General features: G+C 43.4%; 1 protein-coding gene across 1 annotated transcript; it reads left to right on the top strand.

Annotated features, from left to right (window-relative positions):
* Positions 1–1768: 1768 nt before the first annotated feature.
* LOC309397327 (UPF0547 protein C16orf87 homolog) lies at positions 1769–15519 on the top strand. Its single transcript, XM_081963252.1, has 4 exons — positions 1769–1913; positions 10887–10983; positions 12664–12846; positions 14563–15519. Exons 1-4 carry the CDS (start codon positions 1848–1850, stop codon positions 14679–14681), a joined length of 465 nt encoding a protein of 154 aa, XP_081819378.1. The 5' UTR covers positions 1769–1847; the 3' UTR covers positions 14682–15519.
* Positions 15520–19470: the final 3951 nt, after the last annotated feature.

Below are 19470 nucleotides of genomic sequence, written 5' to 3'. Positions count from 1 at the left end.
TGAAGCACATAGATTATTAGAGCTTCTGCATGGATGAAGAACTGTGGGGAGTGGTGCACAAAAATGCAAGATTAAACTTGCTTTAACAGACTTTTTTTTCCCTTTGGAACGTTCTGCTCATTTCTATGAGGCAATTCAGATCTGTGAACATCCACCCACATCATTGGATGCGGTGAATTAATGCGCTAAGTATTCTGGCTTGGGGTGATACCAACAAACACAGTGCAAAATGATGGATGAGCTTGTATGTGAAACTTATGTTTATATTTATAACTGCCTGTTTATAAAGGCCTATATTTGGAGTTATTGATAGAACCAATTTTGTTGTATTTATCTTGTACAATGACAATAAAGGCTACTATACATTCATAAACTAAAGGGACCATCTCGACTTTTTAATTGTACCTGGGAACATCCCTACAATCCTATAGGCATTTCTTGGATGATGGTGCTAATGTTTGAAGCCAAGCTACCCACCTTTGCTTTGGATAATGAGATGGGAGATATATGAATTTAATATTGTTTTTAAAGAAAGGAGTATTGTAGGACTGAGCAAGATCCCAACCCAATTAACTTGAGATATTTATAAGAGACTTGAAGTCTGCCAATTCATTAACCTTGTAGGTGAATTGGCCTGATCTAAATGCATAAATAAAAATAAAGAAGCAACATTTGCACAATGTCTTTCCTCCAGATCTAGCAAGGAGCAGGTTCAGTCTATTGACAGGAGACAAAATGGACTATTGTGCTATGTCTCTTCCCTTCCAAGTCACTCTTGGGTCATATGAATCTTGAAACTTCCCACGTTGCTTTTATCAGGGATTGTTAAAACTTTTGCATTGCCCAACATTTTTAGCTTGCTTTCACTACTGATGTTGGCAGTAGCTTGTTTTCATGCAATTGACATGCTTGCAAACCCATTTGGCTTGGTCGGTTTTACGCTTCTTTGCCCCGAAAATCCTTTAAAAAAAGATTCATTTTTGACCCAAGTGCAGCATGTTGTATGAAAACTCTGTTTCTAAATTAATTTGGGGCATGAGGAGCTTTGCTCTATAACCGGGCTGCTCAGTTTAAGGAACTTGAAGATAGTTGGACTTCAATTCCCAGAATTCCCCACCCAGCATGACTGCCTAGGGGATTCTGGGAATTGAAGTCCACCCATCTTTCCAGCGCCACTGACTTAGGACATGGGTTCAGCTTTTTCTTCAGTGTTCTTAGGAATTAAAATGTGCTGAATTTTGCCTATGATCACCGTAACTGGACACCAGCATTTCCGAGATACAATGACTGCAACCTATTTATTTCTGAGAAATTATTAGAGGATTTATGGCGGCGCCTTTTCCTTTAGTTTTCCCTTCTAAGGAGATTCCCCCCCCCCTTCTTAAACGTTACTGGGGCAACTGGCCAGCCCCGCCCCTTCCCCGGCGTCCCTATCCCTTTAGCCAATCCCGGCGCTTATTATTATTATTATTTTAAACCAGTCTTTAAACCACGCCCCGGACTCGCTCGCGGACAAGAGGGGCGCGGCTTGGTTTTCCCCAACGGTTTCGGGTTTCTATTCCGGCCTTTGAAAAAAAAAAAACCCGACCCCCGAGGGCGGCGTCACGTACGCATGCGCGGCCCGTTCGTCGCCCTCGTCGTCGGGAGGTGTGTGTGTGCGGGGAGAAATTAAGAGACAAGCCATCGGAGTAAAGGAGGGGGGCGCTCGCGAGCGGGCGAGCGGCCGTTTCCTATTGGCTGTGGCGGACGCGAGGAAGGTGGGCGGGGCGGGCGAGCTCGCGCGCGCTCCGCCACCGCCGCCGCTCTTCGCCCTCAGTCGGCGGGCCGCCACGGAGCTAGGCGGAAGCATGTCTGTCGGCCGGGCTAAAAAAGTGAAGATGGCTACCAAATCTTGCCCCGAGTGCGACCAGCAGGTGAGAGCCTCACCCTCGTCCCTGTTTCAGGGAGGCTGGCTGCCCTCTCGCTGCCCTTTCCGCTCTCCCTGCGGCTTCGTCCATCCTCCTGCCCGGGACAGCACACCTGTCCCATACAGGTGTATTGCCCGCGTGGTCTCTCCAGGTGCTGTGGGGAGGGAGAGGATGCCCGCTCCTTTGCACCCCACCCTGGGTGCTTCTGGCTCGGGTCCCTGCTGCGAATACCCTCCCCAAAGCACATCTTTTTTTTTTTGCCCTTTTGCAAAAGATGCCCATAATAGCTGAATGGTTGGCGCTTGCAAAGCTGGGAGGGCAAAGCTTAGCCAGGTTAGGCACAAGGCTGTAAATCAGATTTTTTTTCTTTTTTTCTCAGCCTGAAATTCGGCAAAATAAAGATTAGCTCTACCTGGCCGAGCCCTTGTTAAGAACTGGAGCACTTCTGGAGGGCGCCAGGTTGGGGAAGCTACATAATCAATGGCCCTGGTTTTTTAACCCTGATTTGTAATATTTTGCAAATAACTTTGTGTGTGTGTGGGGGGGGGGAATAAACTCTGGATAAAGGCCTCGAGGATGATCCCTGCAGGTGTGTGCGTGTGAATCTGGAAAAAAAAGGAAAAGTCTGGGTGACAATTCTCCTTGATGGGTGCTATAAATCGAGGACTTGCTTCCTAGGGAAATTATTTGCATGCTGATTCAGAAATTGCCAGTTGCATGAAGATTTGCATACAGAGCAAGAATTAGAAAACGGCTGTAGAGTAGCTGACAGTACAGTTTTAGTTGAGCTAAAGGCACATACTCTGAAATATAGATGGTTTGCCGTTATTACCATGTTTCCTGCCAATGTTTTCCCGCCCCCACCCATGTTTTATGGTATTAATAAGCTTTAGATCCGTTACCAACCTTTAGACAAAAATATGTCCGTTTTACAGTTATCAGCCTACTGTTAGTTAATGTGTTGAGCTGGAGGGGGGTGGGGAAATCCCTTTTGTTTGTCCTGTTTTATGCAGATAAGCAATCTTCTGGTTTTCCAGTTAGAGGCTGTTTACCTTAAAGCTTATATATATATTTTAATCCGTGATCTACATAAAGCAAACTCTTGGATTAAACGCAGAAAGGCATTTTGAGGAAATGAGACTGCTGGAAAAAATGGTTATAATGAATCATTCCATGTACTTTTTGTTTTCGCCTAAGTAAATACTTGAGAGCCAGTTTAAGTCTAATCGTTAAGGCTACAAACCAATGGGCACACAGCCAGTTGGGTGACCTTGGGCCAGTCACTCCCTCTCAGCCCTAGGAAGGAGGCAATGGCTAAATCACTTTTAAAAATCATGCCAAGAAAATGCAGGGACTTTTCCAACCAGTCCCCAGAAATCAACACAGAAAGTATCTCTTTGAAAATCTTGGGTTTTTTTTAATGTTTAAAATGAAACAGTTCTTTATTTTGGTCTTTTAAAAATATGTTTATAAAACTTGGGAAGATACTTTGTAGCCAACCTGGTGGAGTTTGACATTTTATCTTTGTTTATTTAAAAATATAACACAGGACAGCTTCAGCTAAATAAGGGAACTTGCATGCACCTATATTCTGTATTTGTTTCCTCTTGGCCTCAGCTTAGCTGCTGGGAAGGACAGAATACTTCAGTAAATAAGCCTTGATACTGCTGTGAGAGTTTTCAGCTGTTTTTTTCCTGTCTTTAATGGTTTTCCATGTCAGGCGAACACAGAAAGGCAAAACCTTGTAAGAATTCAGGGTAGTTTTATGTGGCAGATGATCTGAGCTCCCTTAAAATTCTGAGAACAAGGCTGTGCAAAGCATAATACAGGTAATCCTCGACTTATGACCACAATTGAGCCCAACATTTCTGTTGCTACGTGAGTCATTTCTTAAATGGATTTTGCTCCAATGTTATGACTTTGCTTGCCAGCGTTGTTAAGTGAATTAGGTTGTTAAGGGAATCTGGCTTCACTATTGGCTTTGCTTGCTTGATCACGTGACCCCCAAGGACACTGCAACGGTCATAAGTATGAGTCAGTTGCCAAGCAGCTGAATTTTGATCACGTGACTGACCATGGGGACTCTGCAGTGGTGTTAAGCGTGAAAAAACGGTCGTATGTCACTTGCTTTCATGCCGTTGTATCTTTGAACGGTCACTAAATGAACTCTAGTAAGTCAAGGGACTATCGGTAGAAGCTTCCTTTGGAAGCATCTTAGGTCTCTTCGTGTTAATAGACAGCATGGTTGCAACATGTCTTTCTTAAATATCAATTTGCAGCGTAAATCCCTCGGCTTGATTCACAAGTTGAATTTGAGCTGATTAGTTTCAGTGCTTGGTGCCCTTTACTGGGTTGTGTTGTTTTGATATCCATGAGGTATTTGCTAAAAGCTAAACCATCTTAAGCTCTTTTAGCTCCAGGCTTCATCTAACAAGAAAGTTTATTGGGTGTGTAAGTATTTCTACAGTGGAAGAATTTCCTGTAAGTAAGTCAAGTGCTTTGTGGGAAATTCTGGGAAATTACTGTTCCTGGCCAGCCTGCAAACTGTAATTGTGAAATATTTGAAGGAAATTAGGTTGAGGGTGAGCTAAAAAGTAAGAAATCTACCCCAGCGTGTGCACATTTACATGTTTAAGTAAGGGGATCCAAACCAAAGCCCTATTGTATGTGCTCACGTGTTTACACATTTTGCAAAGATAGCACACAAAACAACAGTGGTCGTATTGCGAAGTTGCTTGCAGTGGCAAGGGTGAAGGGATTTTTTGTGTGCTTCAGGCCCAACTGATCGGGTGTACCTTCTCAATGTTGTGCACTTTTCTACCGTACAAGAAATCGTTCAGAAATTTCGGTCGATGATGTGATATTTCATGGCCCCCCAAGCCTCCGGTTTTTTGCCTATCCCCAGGAGAGAAAGTTTTGCAGTTTAATTTGTTTCACAAGGCTCATGCCTCGAAAATTGTTTATTTCTCATTCTGATTATATTTGAACTTGGACCCAGTCATGCACACTGAAATACTTCCCCTGTCAGGGAAGGTATTTGGAGTTTGCTAGTCGAAAAAACTGAAAAGAGCTTGATTTATATAATCCTTGGCAGAGTGGAAAACGAAGGGAGAAACTTTTTTTCCTGTCATAATGCTATCATGTGAGGAAATCCAATAAAGCTGAGTGCCTGAGAGACTCAGGCTAAATAAAGAAATGTATTTCACTCAGGGCAGGGTAGGCTGCAGCTTTTATTTCCTCAAAGATACAAAGATGGGTACCAATTACAGCTTTAACAGAATAGGAATAAAGCTAAATGGTTGCAATTTCCCCTATGACTAATAACTCTTAACATCCTGATTCCCCTCCTCTATGCTTCAACAGTGAGGATAAACAGCAATGAAAACATCATTTTTCCTTTAAGATCTCCCAATGCCAGGCTGGGGGAAAAATTGCACATATTAAATATGCACATAATTGTGTGTTTTGAAACTACTTTTTTACATTCCTGACAGCTTGCTGCTTAATTATTCTACAGTGTGGTTGCTGTGTTTTGTTAATGGTCTAATGAAGGACTACAAAAAACGGCAGTTAAGAATCTAAAGAGCGCCTTAAGATGAGGTGGAGAGATTATTGTTGTAATGTGCAATTTTTATTCGACGTGCAGTTTCATTTCTGCATTGGCGTCATCGTTGGCTAAGGCTGAAGCTGCTTTTAATCCCTGTGTCCTTTTAGCAATTAGTAATACTGTGTGATGTGTAACATTCCCTTTATAAATACTATTTTATCTCTTCCCTCCCACCCCATTTAATGTTATTAGTGGCCTTTTTCAAAACATACAAAAGTAAGTCGTATCAGTCTGTGGGGTTTTTTTGTTTTTAAAAAATTGCAATTGAATAATACTTTATTAGAACCATTGGACATGTCCCAAAAATATTTTGGGGGTTTCCAGATGCAGGATGTAAAGCAAAATGAAAGTTAGGAGAAAAACAGGCAAAGTAAATAAATAAAAGAAAATTCCAGGCCTGCCAGAAGAACTACATCAGTAAAAGATTTAAGGTGGAGTCCACAAAGAGAAGATTTAGCTGTTTTAGTGTTCTCCTAATTGGTACCCAGGATTCAAGTGATACCTAACACTAACGTGGTCCAGCAAAGTTTGATAAGCCAAAATCAAACTGTGGGATGGTTTATTAACAAATAGCATGGGTGAAATTAGCCAAAAGGTTCTGAAAAATCGGAAGGATACTCATTATATTGTGGCGCATATTACATACCATATTTTTCGGAGTATAAGGCGCACCCTTTTCCCTCAAAAAAGAGGGTGAAAATCTGGGTGTGTCTTATACACTGAATACAGCATTTTTTGCCTTCCAAAACCCCGCCCCTTCACCAAAATGGGCATACATAGCCTTTAGGAGGCTTCCAGAATGCTCCTGGCGGCTGTGGAGGGCAGAAATGAGTAAAAACAGGCCGTTTTTTGCTCACCCCCCCCCCCAGCCTCCAGGAGCACTCTACAAGCCTCCTAAAGGCTATACATGCCCTTTTGGGGGGCAAAAAGTGGGCCCATTTTCACAAAAAACGGGCTCTTTTTGGGAGGTCTGCAGAGCACAAAAACTTTTTTTAAAAAATTTGCCTCTTCAAAATCTTAGAGCATCTTATACTCTGAAAAATACAGTACATAGTTTTCTGTTTAGTGATAAAATACATCATCTTGTTAGCTTTCTTTTCTTTTCCTTTTTTCAAACTTCGTCAAATACAGGTAGTCCCCAACTTAACACCAGTTCATTTAGTGACCGTTCAAAGTTACAATGGCACTGAAAACAGGGACATTTTTCACACTTACGACCATGGCAGCGTCGCCCTGGCCATGTGATTTACACTCAGTTGCTTGACAACCGCTTTGTATTTGTAACGGTTGCAGCATCCCAAAATCATGCCATCCCCTTTTGCAACCTTACGACAAGCAAAGTCAACAGGGAATTGACAATTCACTTAACAGTTGGGTTACTAACTTAACAACTGCGATGATTCACTTAAACGTGGCCCGAAAAGTTGTAAAATGGGGCAAAACCCACTTAACGAATGTTTCAGTTAGCAACAGAAATGTTGGGCTCGGTTGTGGTTGTAAGTCGAGGGCTATCAGTATACTCGATCCAGAGTGTCAAAATACCACAGCACCTGAAGGTCCATTCCAGAACCCATCACCTGTTGTGGCCCGCCAGCAGAGCTGGTAGCAGAGTCGGACAGTGAGGAGGTTGGGAAGGAGTATGGGCCAGTTCTGGAGGCTGGGGAAGGCTTGGACGATGGCTCTTCGTCAGAGGCAGAGACGGGGCCGAGGCTATCTGGCAGTGATCAGGTGCCTTGGGAGCTAGACAGCAGTGAGGCAGAGGAACAGCTGGAGCCTGTTCCCAGTGTACGCATGCACAGAGCTGCCAGAAGAAAAGAACAACAGAAATCAGGGTCGACTTGGGAGTAAAGTCATAGATGGAAGGTGATTGGCCCCTCCCATAGGAAGTAAAAGAAGAGCGAAAGGGGAGTGGGCTTTTGCAGGAAACAATTCGTTCATTCGTTTGTTAGATTCGTTTCAGGAGTGTGAAGATCTGTCTGTGAATCTCAGAGACTGTGCCCAGTCTTTCCTTGCACAGCACCTCATTTGGACAATATTTACATGGCAGCTTTCTGAGAATAGATAAGGTCTGTGGTCATAAATATTCCTTTGAAAGACTGTCTGCCAGGCCTTGCTGAATGTGAATGAGAGGAATTCACATTCGTTTAATAAAAGGGTTTTTGTCTGGACCAGGACTCTGCCTTGTGCTTTTTGGGGAAGCCTAGATCTGAACATGACCCTCTCCAGGTACGCAGACCAGAACAACCAACTTAACAACATGTTTGAACAAAGGCTGATCTTCCTTTCAATCAAGGAATGACAAGCCAATGTCCCTGGACTGCTTAGGAGGAAGAAACCTGCCCTTGGATCAATTTCAGTTGTGAGGTTTTGGAGCTGATGTGAAGTTGCAGTGACTGACAGCTGCGCTTGCACTAACCTTCAAGGTGGTGATACAGAACAAGATGATTCATATTCCCACCAAAATTGGAGAGCTGTTTGTTCTCGAGAAAGCACAATTTGTACTGCTCTCATCAGATATTTACATTTTTCGCCTTGCGTGTGTATTTTTGTGACATGTCATTGTGTGTGGGTGTGGGTGGGTGTTCTGCAGACCTTTACCAACGTTGATACGTTAAACTGGGCATGAAATAGTGTTTCCAACCTAAACCAATTTTCTTCCTTTGTGTGTGTGTGGGGGGGGGGGGGGGGCTTGGACGATGACCAAAGAAAGCAAAATTAAGAGAGCTTTCGCTGTGGTATAAATGTGTCATAGTGGAGTTTTGCTTTATTTAACCATTCCCTGAAGGCCTCATTTTAGTGCTTTATAAGCTAATTCTTCCGACCAGCTCACACTGTTTTGCTCCACTGTTCTTGAAAGCCTCCGAGGAGCTATTTATAGCTCTTGTGATGAAAAGCGTGTTTTTCTTTTTTTAATTTACGAAAAGTCCTATAATTGTTTCTTTTTCTGAAAATATCAGATCATAAACTGCTCTCCTGCTTGGGGGAGCTGGAATCAAAATATCCCTCCCAAGTCGTCGTAATTTTTAAGAATCCCCGGTCAACATAAAAAAATTAATATATGAGAATTCTTTTGTGCTGCAGATATGTTCATATAAATTTCTTGGTGTTGTAATGAACCCCATCTTCAGAAAGAAGTCAGAAGCTGCTATTTCTAGATTCAATGTCATTTTTGTCTTGTTCAATAAAATAAAATCCTATGAAATAGGATTGTCCTTTAGCAAAGGAGGCTGGAAATGTAAAAATGAGACTAGGAGGACTTATGCTGTATTCAGCAAAACTGAAATATACTAGCTCTCTTTAGCACTTAAAAAGGCTCAACTCCAAGCTGAAGCTATCCCCTCAATTCCTGCTATAAAAAAGAGAATATCTAAAATCAGGACACACTGCTGCAGATTGAAAATGTGTATAAAGCAAATGCCAACTGGCATTGACATAAAATGCACCATTGTGCAGGAGAAATCTCACTGTGTTTGGATTCCTACCCTAAAATTGTGGGCTTGTAATGTTGTTGTTGTTGTTGTTTTTTTTAAAAAAATCTGTTTCCCATTCATGTGAGCTAAATTGTAATTGATTCCAGAAACCATTAAGATCAAACCTGCAAATTAAAAAAAAGAAGATAAAATAAACAAAAAGGCCCTTGGAACACAGCAAGTCAATGAAACCCTTTGTAATGCTTAACTTAAAAAGGCAGCTGAAGGTTGATGTATTCACAAAAATGGCAGCTTTTAGTTATTGGCCAAGGAAAAATGCCATTTTGGGGAAAGCGAGGTTTGGAATGGGATCCAAGCATCTGTCCAGAAAACACAGGAGCTGCTTAGACTGAATCATAGCCCTGTTCTCCTTTGGAAGCATCTGAACATTATTAGTATGCTGTGTGTGATGGGGAAATTTATTCTGTTATGCTCTTCTAATATCTGACAGTGAGCTTTTTACAAGGAGGAAATGCATCCATCAATGCTGTGTCTCAGTCTGGATTTAAAATGGGACTCGAGTAGCATTGCAGCATCAATTGCCTTTCTGCTCATTTTTTTTTGTCCTTTGCTCAGAATAAATTATTTTTAATAACGTTAATGCAAATTCCATTTTTAGGACTAGCTCTTCTGCAGTATCAACCTAGTTAATTACCCTTAGTTGCATAGTGAATGGCCTCCTTTGTTAATAGCAAGAAATTCTGGGGGGTGGGTGGGTGGGTGAGGGATGCAAGCTGCATTTGAACAGTTATAATCTCCCATTCAAAGGCTAGTCTTCATCAATGTATAGATTGTTTTAAGAGCTCTGCTGCTGGCCCATGCTTGTAATACTGTGTGTGACGCACCCAGAGGGAGAGTTTTAAAAGGAATGTTGAATTCTGTAGCATTTTTCTTTCCAGTCCAAAATTCATTTGTGTTCCAAGGTTTCATGTTTGTTTTCCTTAAAAACAGCCAAAACAAATTAATAACAACCCATTGAAACAATTTAAAAAATGGGGAGGGGGGGTGGAAATAATCCATAGTTGTGCTGTAAAGCACTTCTTATTTAAAACACGTAATTATTAGCTAGTCTCACTGTGGTTTATTTATTTTTATTTTATTTGTTTGTCAAACGTGTGCAAGGTAACCGGTATAAGTCTAAACATGGACCTGAACAAAGGGAATGAGTACAAATAAATGGGGAGAGTAAGACAGGTACGGTAGGCACGCTTGTGCCGCTTATGGACCTCTTAGGAATGGGGTGAGGTCCGCAGTAGACAGTTTAAAGTTGAAGCTGTGAGGGTTTGAGGATGTAACAACGGAGTCAGGTAGAGCATTCCAGGCGTTGACCACTCTGTTGCTGAAGTCGTCTTTGCTGCAATCGAGTTTGGAGCGGTTTACCTTGAGTTTGTATCGATTGTGTGCCCGTGTATTATTGTGGTTGAAGCTGAAGTAGTCGTTGACAGGTAGGACATTGGAGCAGACCATTTTATGAACTACACTTAGGTCCGACCGCAGGCGGCGCAGTCCCAGTTGGTTGCTGGTGAGTGGGTCATCTCCAAGAATGTGAACTGCATACAGAAGCAATTTTGTTATTGTGCAGGTGATTTACTGCACAAGGAGATAACGGCTGCAGGTGGGCCCTGTCAGGTTTGTCCATTCAGAAGTCAATCAGCTGGAATTCAGTTCATCATTTCTTTGGACTGACACACAAAATAAAACTTCATCATCAAGCAGGGACTTTCTCTCCCCTCCTCCCTCCTATGGAAGGAATATTCAGACAGAGAACACAGGACACGCAGTCCTCAGCGGTACACTTCCTGGTTGTACCTGTACACCTGTCACCTAGGTTTGTGTTTCTCATGACAAAGGGATTAAAACAGAGACTCACCTTTCCTCCTCCCCTTCTTGTCTTCTTCGAAGGTTCCTGTTGCGTGCAAGTCCTGTCCATGTGGGTATATATTTATCAGTCGCAAGCTCCTGAATGCCAAACGTTCGGAAAAGCTACCGTCCTCTGCAGGTATCGTTTCAATTCACCTGGTTGAAGCCTAGGTGGTCCTCGACATAATGGCCACAAATCGAGTCCCGCGTTTCCGTGGCAAACCGAGACGGTTGTCAAACTGAGTTTTGTCCCATTTTATACGACCTTTCTTGCCGCCGTTGTTGAGTGACTCACTGCAGTTGCTCCAGCTAGTAGTGCAGTTATTACGTAAACCTGGCTTGTCCGAAAGTCGCAAAAAAGGGACTCACATGACACCAGGACACCACAGCCGTCGTAAATATGAGTCAGCTGCCAAGCTACATCAATGGGGAAGCCAGATTCACTTAACAAGCGTGTTACTAACTTAGCAACTGTGGTGAGTCACTTAAAAACTGTGGCAAGACAGGTCGTAAAATGGGACAAAACTCAACTGCCTTGCTTAACAACAGAAAATTTGGACTGAACACTTAAGCTCAGAAATATTATTTCTTCTGGGGCTTGGTTAACTTATTTTTTTTCCTTTATCACCTCTCTTTCTTCTCCAAATGCCCTTAAACATTTTTTTCATTAGTCCAGCTCTTTTTTATTGGTAGAGAAGGATATAGTTGTCTTCTCTTCTTCCTTTCACCTTAATTTACTTCTCTCTCTTTGCCTCTCTGTCTCTCTCTCTCTGTGTCTCCCTCTCTCTGTCTGTCTGTCTCTCTCTCTCTCTCTGCCTCTCTCTCTCTCTGCCTCTCTGTCTGTCTCTCTCTTATTTTCTAGTAGATTTGAGGGAGGGGCCACATGTGGGATATTCCGAAAGCCTGATTGGTCCAAAGACTGAGGGAAATTTCTTTTAACCTCCTCTTTTCCCTATTGGCTCCCAGTTCCTCTCAGTCTTTGGTCCAAACAACTGCTTTGGCTCCCAGTATTTCATTAAGAGAAATAGGTAAATTTTATATTTCTACCAATTCGACATTCCATTGGACATTCTAAATTCCAAAAACAGCTGCTGCCTCGCAGAGACAGGGTCCTCCGTCCTGCAGCACGTCGAGGGAGAGCTAATTGGCTTCTGCTCTCCTCTCGTGCCACTGGGAGCTCCGACTGATTCCCGGAACTATGGGGGTATTGGGCTCCTTATAGCAGCTACGCGGGTGAGGCTCCAAAGCGGGTAGCGCCGTTTGGGCTGGCGACGGTTTCTATTTCCCAGCTGCGCACTTTTCAATTGAGCCATGGCTATCCAAACAAGCCGCGGCGGAGCTCACAGGCCGTTTGAAGTGCTCAGCGAACCTCCGGCAGCCATTTTGAAGCGCGCACGTGGAGGTGGCCATTTTGACCACTAATTGAGCCTCATTGCATCCCGGCCAGGGTCGGGCCGGCATTTGACACTTTGGCGCTCTGTTCTTTCTCTCTTATTCTGTTCCTCTGTTTTGAGGCTTGGCAGTCTGGAGGTTCTTGCAGGTTAACATTTCTTCTACTGGAAAAACTGCTTTAAAGCACCTTTTGTGAAAAACAAGTTTATCCAACTTCAAAAAAAAAGGAACGGTTCATGGGTGACTTGATTTATGGCGACGTTCTGCTTTGTGCATTAAAGAAAGCCTGCAGACTTGGTGTTCCCGCTAATTGTCAAGCTAAAGAAGCCAAAGAGAAAATACGGGATGGGGCAAAGATTTCAGAACCATTCCAGATCCGCTAACGTGCGTGCATGTGTGTCTCTGTTTTGAAAATGTCTTGCAACAGAAAGCAGAAATGACGCTAAGAGAAGGCGCACAGAGAGAGTCAAAAGGGAGAAGATCAACCCAGTGGTAAATAAAGACTTAGAAAACAGGAAAAGGTCCAGATCGCACAGCCAATCGGATCACAGCCGAAGAGGAAGGGGACGGCCCAAGGCAGCTTCATCTAAAAAGCACGATGAAGAAAAAGGTAACAGAAATTATTTGTTGGGTTGACCATAATTGTTTTTTTAAAAACATAAGATAAACTCCATAGTTTTATGAATTAGAAATTAGACTGGCCCCCACTCTTTCGTAAGACCCTGAAGACGTAGTTTTTATCCGGGGAGCCCTAGAGTGGGATAGAACCCATTCAATGGTTGATTGGCGGGGTGGGGGGGTGTTGTCGCCGAGGAGTGATGATAGGGGAGGTGGTGTTATTATTTTTTACTTATTTTATTTTTTTCTATATTGTGTTACTATCCGTAAGCTGCCAAGAATCACTGTAGGCGGTGACTGTATTTTTTGCACTATAAGATGCACATTAGCTTTAGAGGAGGAAAAGATAAATAAATCTGCCTCTGCCTCCCAGCATCAATCCGGTCGATTCATCTGACTAGCATCCTTGCAGCAAACAGCCAACAGCCTGGTCAGCTTCAGCATGTTATTGCAGCCTCCGCACATGGCTCATCAGGGCTCCGCTCTGTTGCATTCACCACAAGTCAACTGAGCTGAGCTTCCGCTGCCGCTGGGGAACACTGGAGCCTTCCACCGTTCGGCAGCAGTGAATAGCAATGGGGATCGGAGGTGATCCCCGCCGCCTAGAACAGCTGATAGGCAGTATTCCGGGATACCGATCCAACCGCCGATCACTTACTCGGCAGCGAAGGCTCCAGCTTTCTCCGCCGGCAGTGAACGGCGGCAGTGGTGATAGGTCGTAAGTCGAGGACTTCCTTTCTTTCCGAGGTGTCTGGTTCTCACAGTAGGTTAAGTCATTGTTTATTTAACCATGGCATATGGAGGAAGACTCAGTTGCTTTGCAGTGCACGACTTCAGAATACAGAAATATCACAGAGGATGAAAAGTCAAGCAATTGACCAAGAATTTTTTTTTTTTAAAGAACATTCACCCATATATAACCTGGGTAATCTGGAATGAGGATGACTCCGTTACGAGTTGTATTTATCGTCCGTTCATTAACGCAATGTGACTTTCACTGGATGCAGGGCCGTCTTAACCGCATTATGGGCCCCAGGGCAAAGCAGTGTATCGGGGGCCCTACGGCAACTACTCACAGGAATAGAAATGTAAATGGTCAATAAAATCAAACATACATTTATTTTATTGGCACTTCCAACAAATAAATATGTAATAGGTTGCTGTATTTATATGATACAAGGTGCTTTGAAGGGTTAACATACATAGGTTAGTGTGGGCCCCCGATGCACGTGATGGATGCGATAGGGAGCTGTTTGGCTTTACCAAGCTGGAGGTATCTGATGCCCCTTGTTAGAACAAGTAGGATCCTTGCTTAAACTCAACAAGCTGCTTCTTGCATTAGTGTTCAGTGTAATAAAAGTTTGTGCCTGCATGCTCAATTCCTACCCTGTTTCCCCGAAAATAAGACAACCCCCCCGGATAATAAGCCCAATCAGGCTTTTGCGCGCATGCGCTAAAATAAGTTCTCTCCGAAAATATTGCGACAAAGCAGCAGCCATGAGGTGACCACACTCGCCGCTTCTTGCACCTCAAAAATATTAAGACCTTCCCGAAAATAAGGCCAAGTGATTATTTGGGGGGGGGGGGCAGGGGATGTCAAAAGAAAATAAGACCTTGTCTTATTTTTGGGAGAAACACGGTACCTATTTCTACTTCAAAGACCAGGAGCTGAAAGTCTCAGTTCACACAGCATCTTTTCTCGTTACAGAGAAACAAGAAAAGGAAGTGGACATGTACGCGAACCTCTCGGACGAAAAAGCATTTGTATTTTCTGTGGCCTTGGCGGAAATAAACCGAAAAATTATCAACCAGAGACTGATTCTTTGACGAGGTGGCTGTGATCTCCGCATGCCATGCTGTTGAAGCCAGGTAGTGGATTAAAGATTCTTCCATGGCCTCTTGAGGCAGCGAATGCCGTTACCCTGTGTCGGTCGAGGTCATTCGTGGTCCCCCCCCCTTCCTGGCTAAATCCCTGGCGCTTGTGATTGCTTTTGAAGCCGGCCAATTGTCAAGAAGCAAAAGGACCAGCTCGTTGCTTTGTGGAAGGAGCAGAGGGGTAAGATGTCTGAAGCAACATCCTTTCACTCTGCAGAGACAGCCAGAAGACTTTTCCAGGAGTTTTTGCACACCGATCCACTTCAAGCTGCAGCTGTTTCAATTTAAAATGTCCTTCGCTGTGGATTTTCAGTTGCGTCGAACTTCCTGTATATATAGTCCATCTTAAACCTGTACATAAGTTGGTAATTCTGGTATTTCCCTGGAAATCCACCGATTGCGAAATCGACGGGTGGGTTAAGTCGAACTTTTTATTATTATATAATACGTTATTGGTTGAACCGTCTTTCTGCGTTGTTCTAAACTTTACCAAGCGGACTTATCAGACTGTAACCATAGAAACATGTGGGAATAAATTGCGTCGAACTCATTGGGATGGGATTCAGCAGGCCTATATTCTGCTGATTGGGCTTTGATAAAAAGCTTATTTTATACAGCCTTTGTGTGTCGGGGTTTTTAAAATACTGTAATCCAGAACTCATTTTGGAAGGCACCAGATCAAGGAAAGCTCTGGTCTATGATTTCACATGGAAATTGTCTCCTGAATTTGTTTTGCATTGAGCAGTGTTGCAACGCCTCCGTGCCAATTAAAAGAATTTGAGTGAAGACATCCCACGTTTGCCGTTGCAGTGGAAATAAGGGAGACGCCGTTCTTTTACTTCCTTCGTGGCTTTTAAATCTGTTTAACGAACCTCATATTTTAGTCCCCAAATGCTGCTAAATGCTGTATTTGTATAAAATAGGAGATGTTGGATCATCTCAATGGCAATTCTGACGTTGGACACGGTGCAATTTCATTTTGATGTTTTCTTTTTAAATGGGAAGTCTGCAAGTCTTCTCCAGAAATATTCAGAAATCGGATCAAGTACAGCCAGGGAGGCTTTCTTTTATTACATTTTTAGATGGGGTAAGGTAAAGGTAAAGGTTCCCCTTGCAAATATGTGCTAGTTGTTCCCGACTCTAGGGGGCGGTGCTCATCTCCGTTTCCAAGCCTAAGAGCCAGCGCTGTCTGAAGACGTCTCTGTGGTCATGTGGCCGGCATGACTAAAAGCCAAAGGTGCACGGAACGCTGTTACCTTTCCACCAAAGGTGGTCCCTATTTTTCTACTTGCATTTTTTACGTGCTTTCAAACTGCTAGTTGGCAGAAGCTGGGACAAGAAAGGGGAGCTCACTCCATTACACTGCGCTAGGGATTCAAACTGCCGACCTTTCTGATCGACAAGCTCAGCATCTTAGCTACTGAGCCATTGTGTCCCTTTAAATGGAGTAGCTCAAATCAAATATCACTTCTCTGGAACTTCTTTGTTCCATGGTTGCAAGCTGTGAGATTTCCCAAATCTATTGATGTTTCACCTTGTGCAGATCCGGCTCCATCAATAAAAGTTTTTAATCCCCAAATGTGGTGCCAAATTAACTTGGCAGGGCAGCAGGTGAGAGGTGTACCTGGTTTTGGTGTAGAAGTAGGACACCAAGCCATGTGGATGTACCTGCTTATACACCTTTGCCTTTCTTAAAGCCCTTTCATTGGGCTTACATACCCTTCTGATTTAGTGGGCCCAGTTATGGTACAATGTATGGAGAAAGGATAAGCTATTTCATCAGGAGCAATAAACAGCCACACCAAAAATGAAATGGAAAACATTCTGGAATATAAGTACAGTTCCCCTCTGTGTTTTTTCTTTGCTCTCTCTAAATATATTGTTAGAAGTTAAAAGATGCCCCCGCTCCCCTTCTAGCCAGATTAGGCTGATTAAAGGAAACAATTTATGTCAAATGAATAATGAATAAATCCACACCTACGGAGGAATCTACCTATCTGAGGGCGATCTTCCTTTCCGGACTTCACACAACCTCAGGGCAACATCCTACTATATATTGTATTTTTGGGAGTATAAGACGCACCGGGGTATAAGATGCAGCAAGGTTTTGAAGAGGCAAATTAAAAAAAAAGTTTTTGCACTCTGCAAACCTCCCCAAAACGGCCAGTTATTCGTGAAAACTGGCCCATTCCCCCCCCCAAAAGGCATGAATACCCTTTAGGGGGCTTGCAGAGTGCTCCTAAAGGGTGTGTGGCCCAAAACGAGCAAAAAAAGGCCCATTTTTCATAAAAAGCATGGATAGCTTAGGAAGCTCATAGAGTGCTCCTGGGGGATGGGGGGGTTAAAATTGGGCAAAAAGGGGTCGTTTTTTGCTTATTTCTGCCACCCCCAGCCCCCAGCAGCACTCTGAAAGCCTCCTAAAGCCTATGCATGGCCATTTTGGTGAAGGGGGCAGAATTTGCGGAGGCAAAAAATGCTGTATTCAGTGTATAAGATGCACCTAGATTTTCAGCCTATTTTTTGAGGGGAAAAGGTGCATCTTATGCTCCGAAAAATGCGGTAGGTAATCCTTGACTTTTATAACAGTTCATTTAGTGGCCGTGGTTACAATGGCACTGAAAAATGTGACATGACCATTTTTCACACTCGGGACCAGCATGCCCCATGCTGGCGGGCCACAACACCCCTGATGTAGGCTACCTTCAGCCGTTGTACGTTTCAAATGAATAACCTACTTCCAAGCAGTGGCCATCTGTATTTATTCATGACTCAGGTTTAGAGAAGCAAGAAAATTCTTCTAACAATTTCTCTACACACAAACACACATAATATATGTACACTGGCACACACGCAAAAGGCATGCTTATTTGGTAGACGTATGCTGCCTTTATATGATCTTGTGGCAGCTGTCCCTATTTCCCCCCCCCCCTCCAAATAAGGAAATGAATTAAGGAAGAAAATCCATATAGGGATGAAATAAACTGGTCGCTCTTAAATGTGGTTAAAGTAAATGCTTCCCAGCTGGGGCCACGGTTTAAATTAACGAACGTCGTGTGTCGAGCTGTAGTTTCATTTTTATTACCTGTTTATAGGACCTGCACACCCCTTCCCTCAATCCCCTCGATTTCTCAAGCCTTTGCTTTTGGTTGTTCCAAACTATGCGTTCAGAAGCTTATTTTTTTTCCTAAGCACATTTTTGTTCTTAAGACCACACCTAGAGTACTGCATCCAGTTTTGGTCACCACACTATACAAAAGATGTGGAGACTCTAGAAAGAGTGCAGAGAAGAGCAACCAGGATGATTAGGGGACTGGAGGCTAAACCTGAAGAATGGTTGCAGAAACTGGGCCTGGCTAGTCTAGGGAAGAGAAGAACCGGGGGAGACACGATAGCAGTCTTCCAATATTTGAGGGGCTGCCACAGAGAGGAGGGGGATCAAGCTATTTTCCAAAGCACCTGAAGACCAGACAAGAAATATCGGATGGAAACTGACCAAGGAGAGATTCAACATGGAAATATGATGAGGAACTTTCTGACAGAACAATCAATGGAACAGAAGTTGCCTTCGGAAGTTGTGGGGGCTTCATCACTTGGGACTTTCAAGAAGAGATTGGACTGCCATTTGTCAGAAATGGTGTAGTGTCTCTTGCTTGAGTGGGGTGGTGGTGGATTAGATGACCAATAAGGTCCCTTCCAACTCTGTTAATCTGTTAAAGATCTGTTAAACTTCGGGATTTATATGTTAAATTATAGTATATTGTTTTAATATGGGCCTCCCACGGTGCCATATGTTTAATATGCGGATCAAGATACTTACCTCTCGCCCCCTTATATAAAGAGCAATTGAATAATAATACATGAGTCAGATCTTCTACCTCTTCAGCCCCATAGATGCATGTACGTGCATTGTATGGGATAGAATGGAATCTCCCAAATCTTACCATTGTATTCCAAGTGGTTTTATCCTGCTACTGGTTGTTATTCTCTTCTTGCTTTCCCATCTTCCCGCGCTAGGTGGTGCTGCTTTCCTATGGGAAAAAAAGAATCCTATTACATAGGTAGCCCTCGACTAACCATCACAACTGAGCCCAAAATTTTCACTGGTAAGCAAGAGAGTTCTTTGATGACTTTTGTCCCGTTTTGTGAGTTTTCTTGTTACAGTTGTGAAGTGAATTGCTGCCGTGGTTACGATAATAACACAGTTGTTAAGCGGATCTGGATTTGCCCCTTGACTTCGATTGTCACAAAAGTAGATCCTATGACCCCGGGACACTGGGACTGTCATAAATACGTTGCCAAGCCTCCGGATTTTGATCATGGATTTTGATCACGTGACCTTGGAGAGGCTGCAACAATTGTAAGTGTTAAAAAAAAAAACCCGTAGCGAACGTTTAACCTTGCAGTTTCTTTCCTTCTCTCCTTGACTGCTGCGCTCAGAAGTCATTTTCAGAAGGATTGGTTCATTTTCTAAAAACTGTGACTACGGATCGAAGGAGTAGGAAGGAACCAGTACGGTGCAAGGGGGCCCAGTGTCCCCCACATGCACGCATGCACACATGCACACACTGCATTCCGGCCTCAATCTGACCAGATTCTCCTGTGTCGTCCCATCCCCGCTTTCCCCTCTCCACTTTCCTAAATAGAAACAGCTAACAATATGCAGTCGTTCGCAAGGTCGGGATTGGTGATGGCCCGGAGGGAACGATTTCAAAATAGACTGTGGAAGATTTTTAAAAGGCAG

Source organism: Natrix helvetica (genome assembly GCF_964273705.1).
Source record: "Natrix helvetica genome assembly, chromosome: 10".
NCBI lineage: Eukaryota > Metazoa > Chordata > Lepidosauria > Squamata > Natricidae > Natrix > Natrix helvetica.
The sequence above is the reverse complement of the archived record's forward strand: the minus strand, read 5'-3'. Positions and strand labels throughout refer to the sequence as shown.

What these genes read in the sequence shown, in the direction of transcription:
- LOC309397327 (XM_081963252.1), top strand. Translation starts at nt 1,848, where the DNA reads ATGTCTGTCGGCCGGGCTAAAAAAGTGAAGATGGCTACCAAATCTTGC. An exon ending in GCCCCGAGTGCGACCAGCAG is followed by an intron (nt 1,914 to 10,886) that starts GTGAGAGCCTCA and finishes TCTTCTTCGAAG; the next exon opens with GTTCCTGTTGCGTGCAAGTC. An exon ending in AAAGCACGATGAAGAAAAAG is followed by an intron (nt 12,847 to 14,562) that starts GTAACAGAAATT and finishes TTCTCGTTACAG; the next exon opens with AGAAACAAGAAAAGGAAGTG.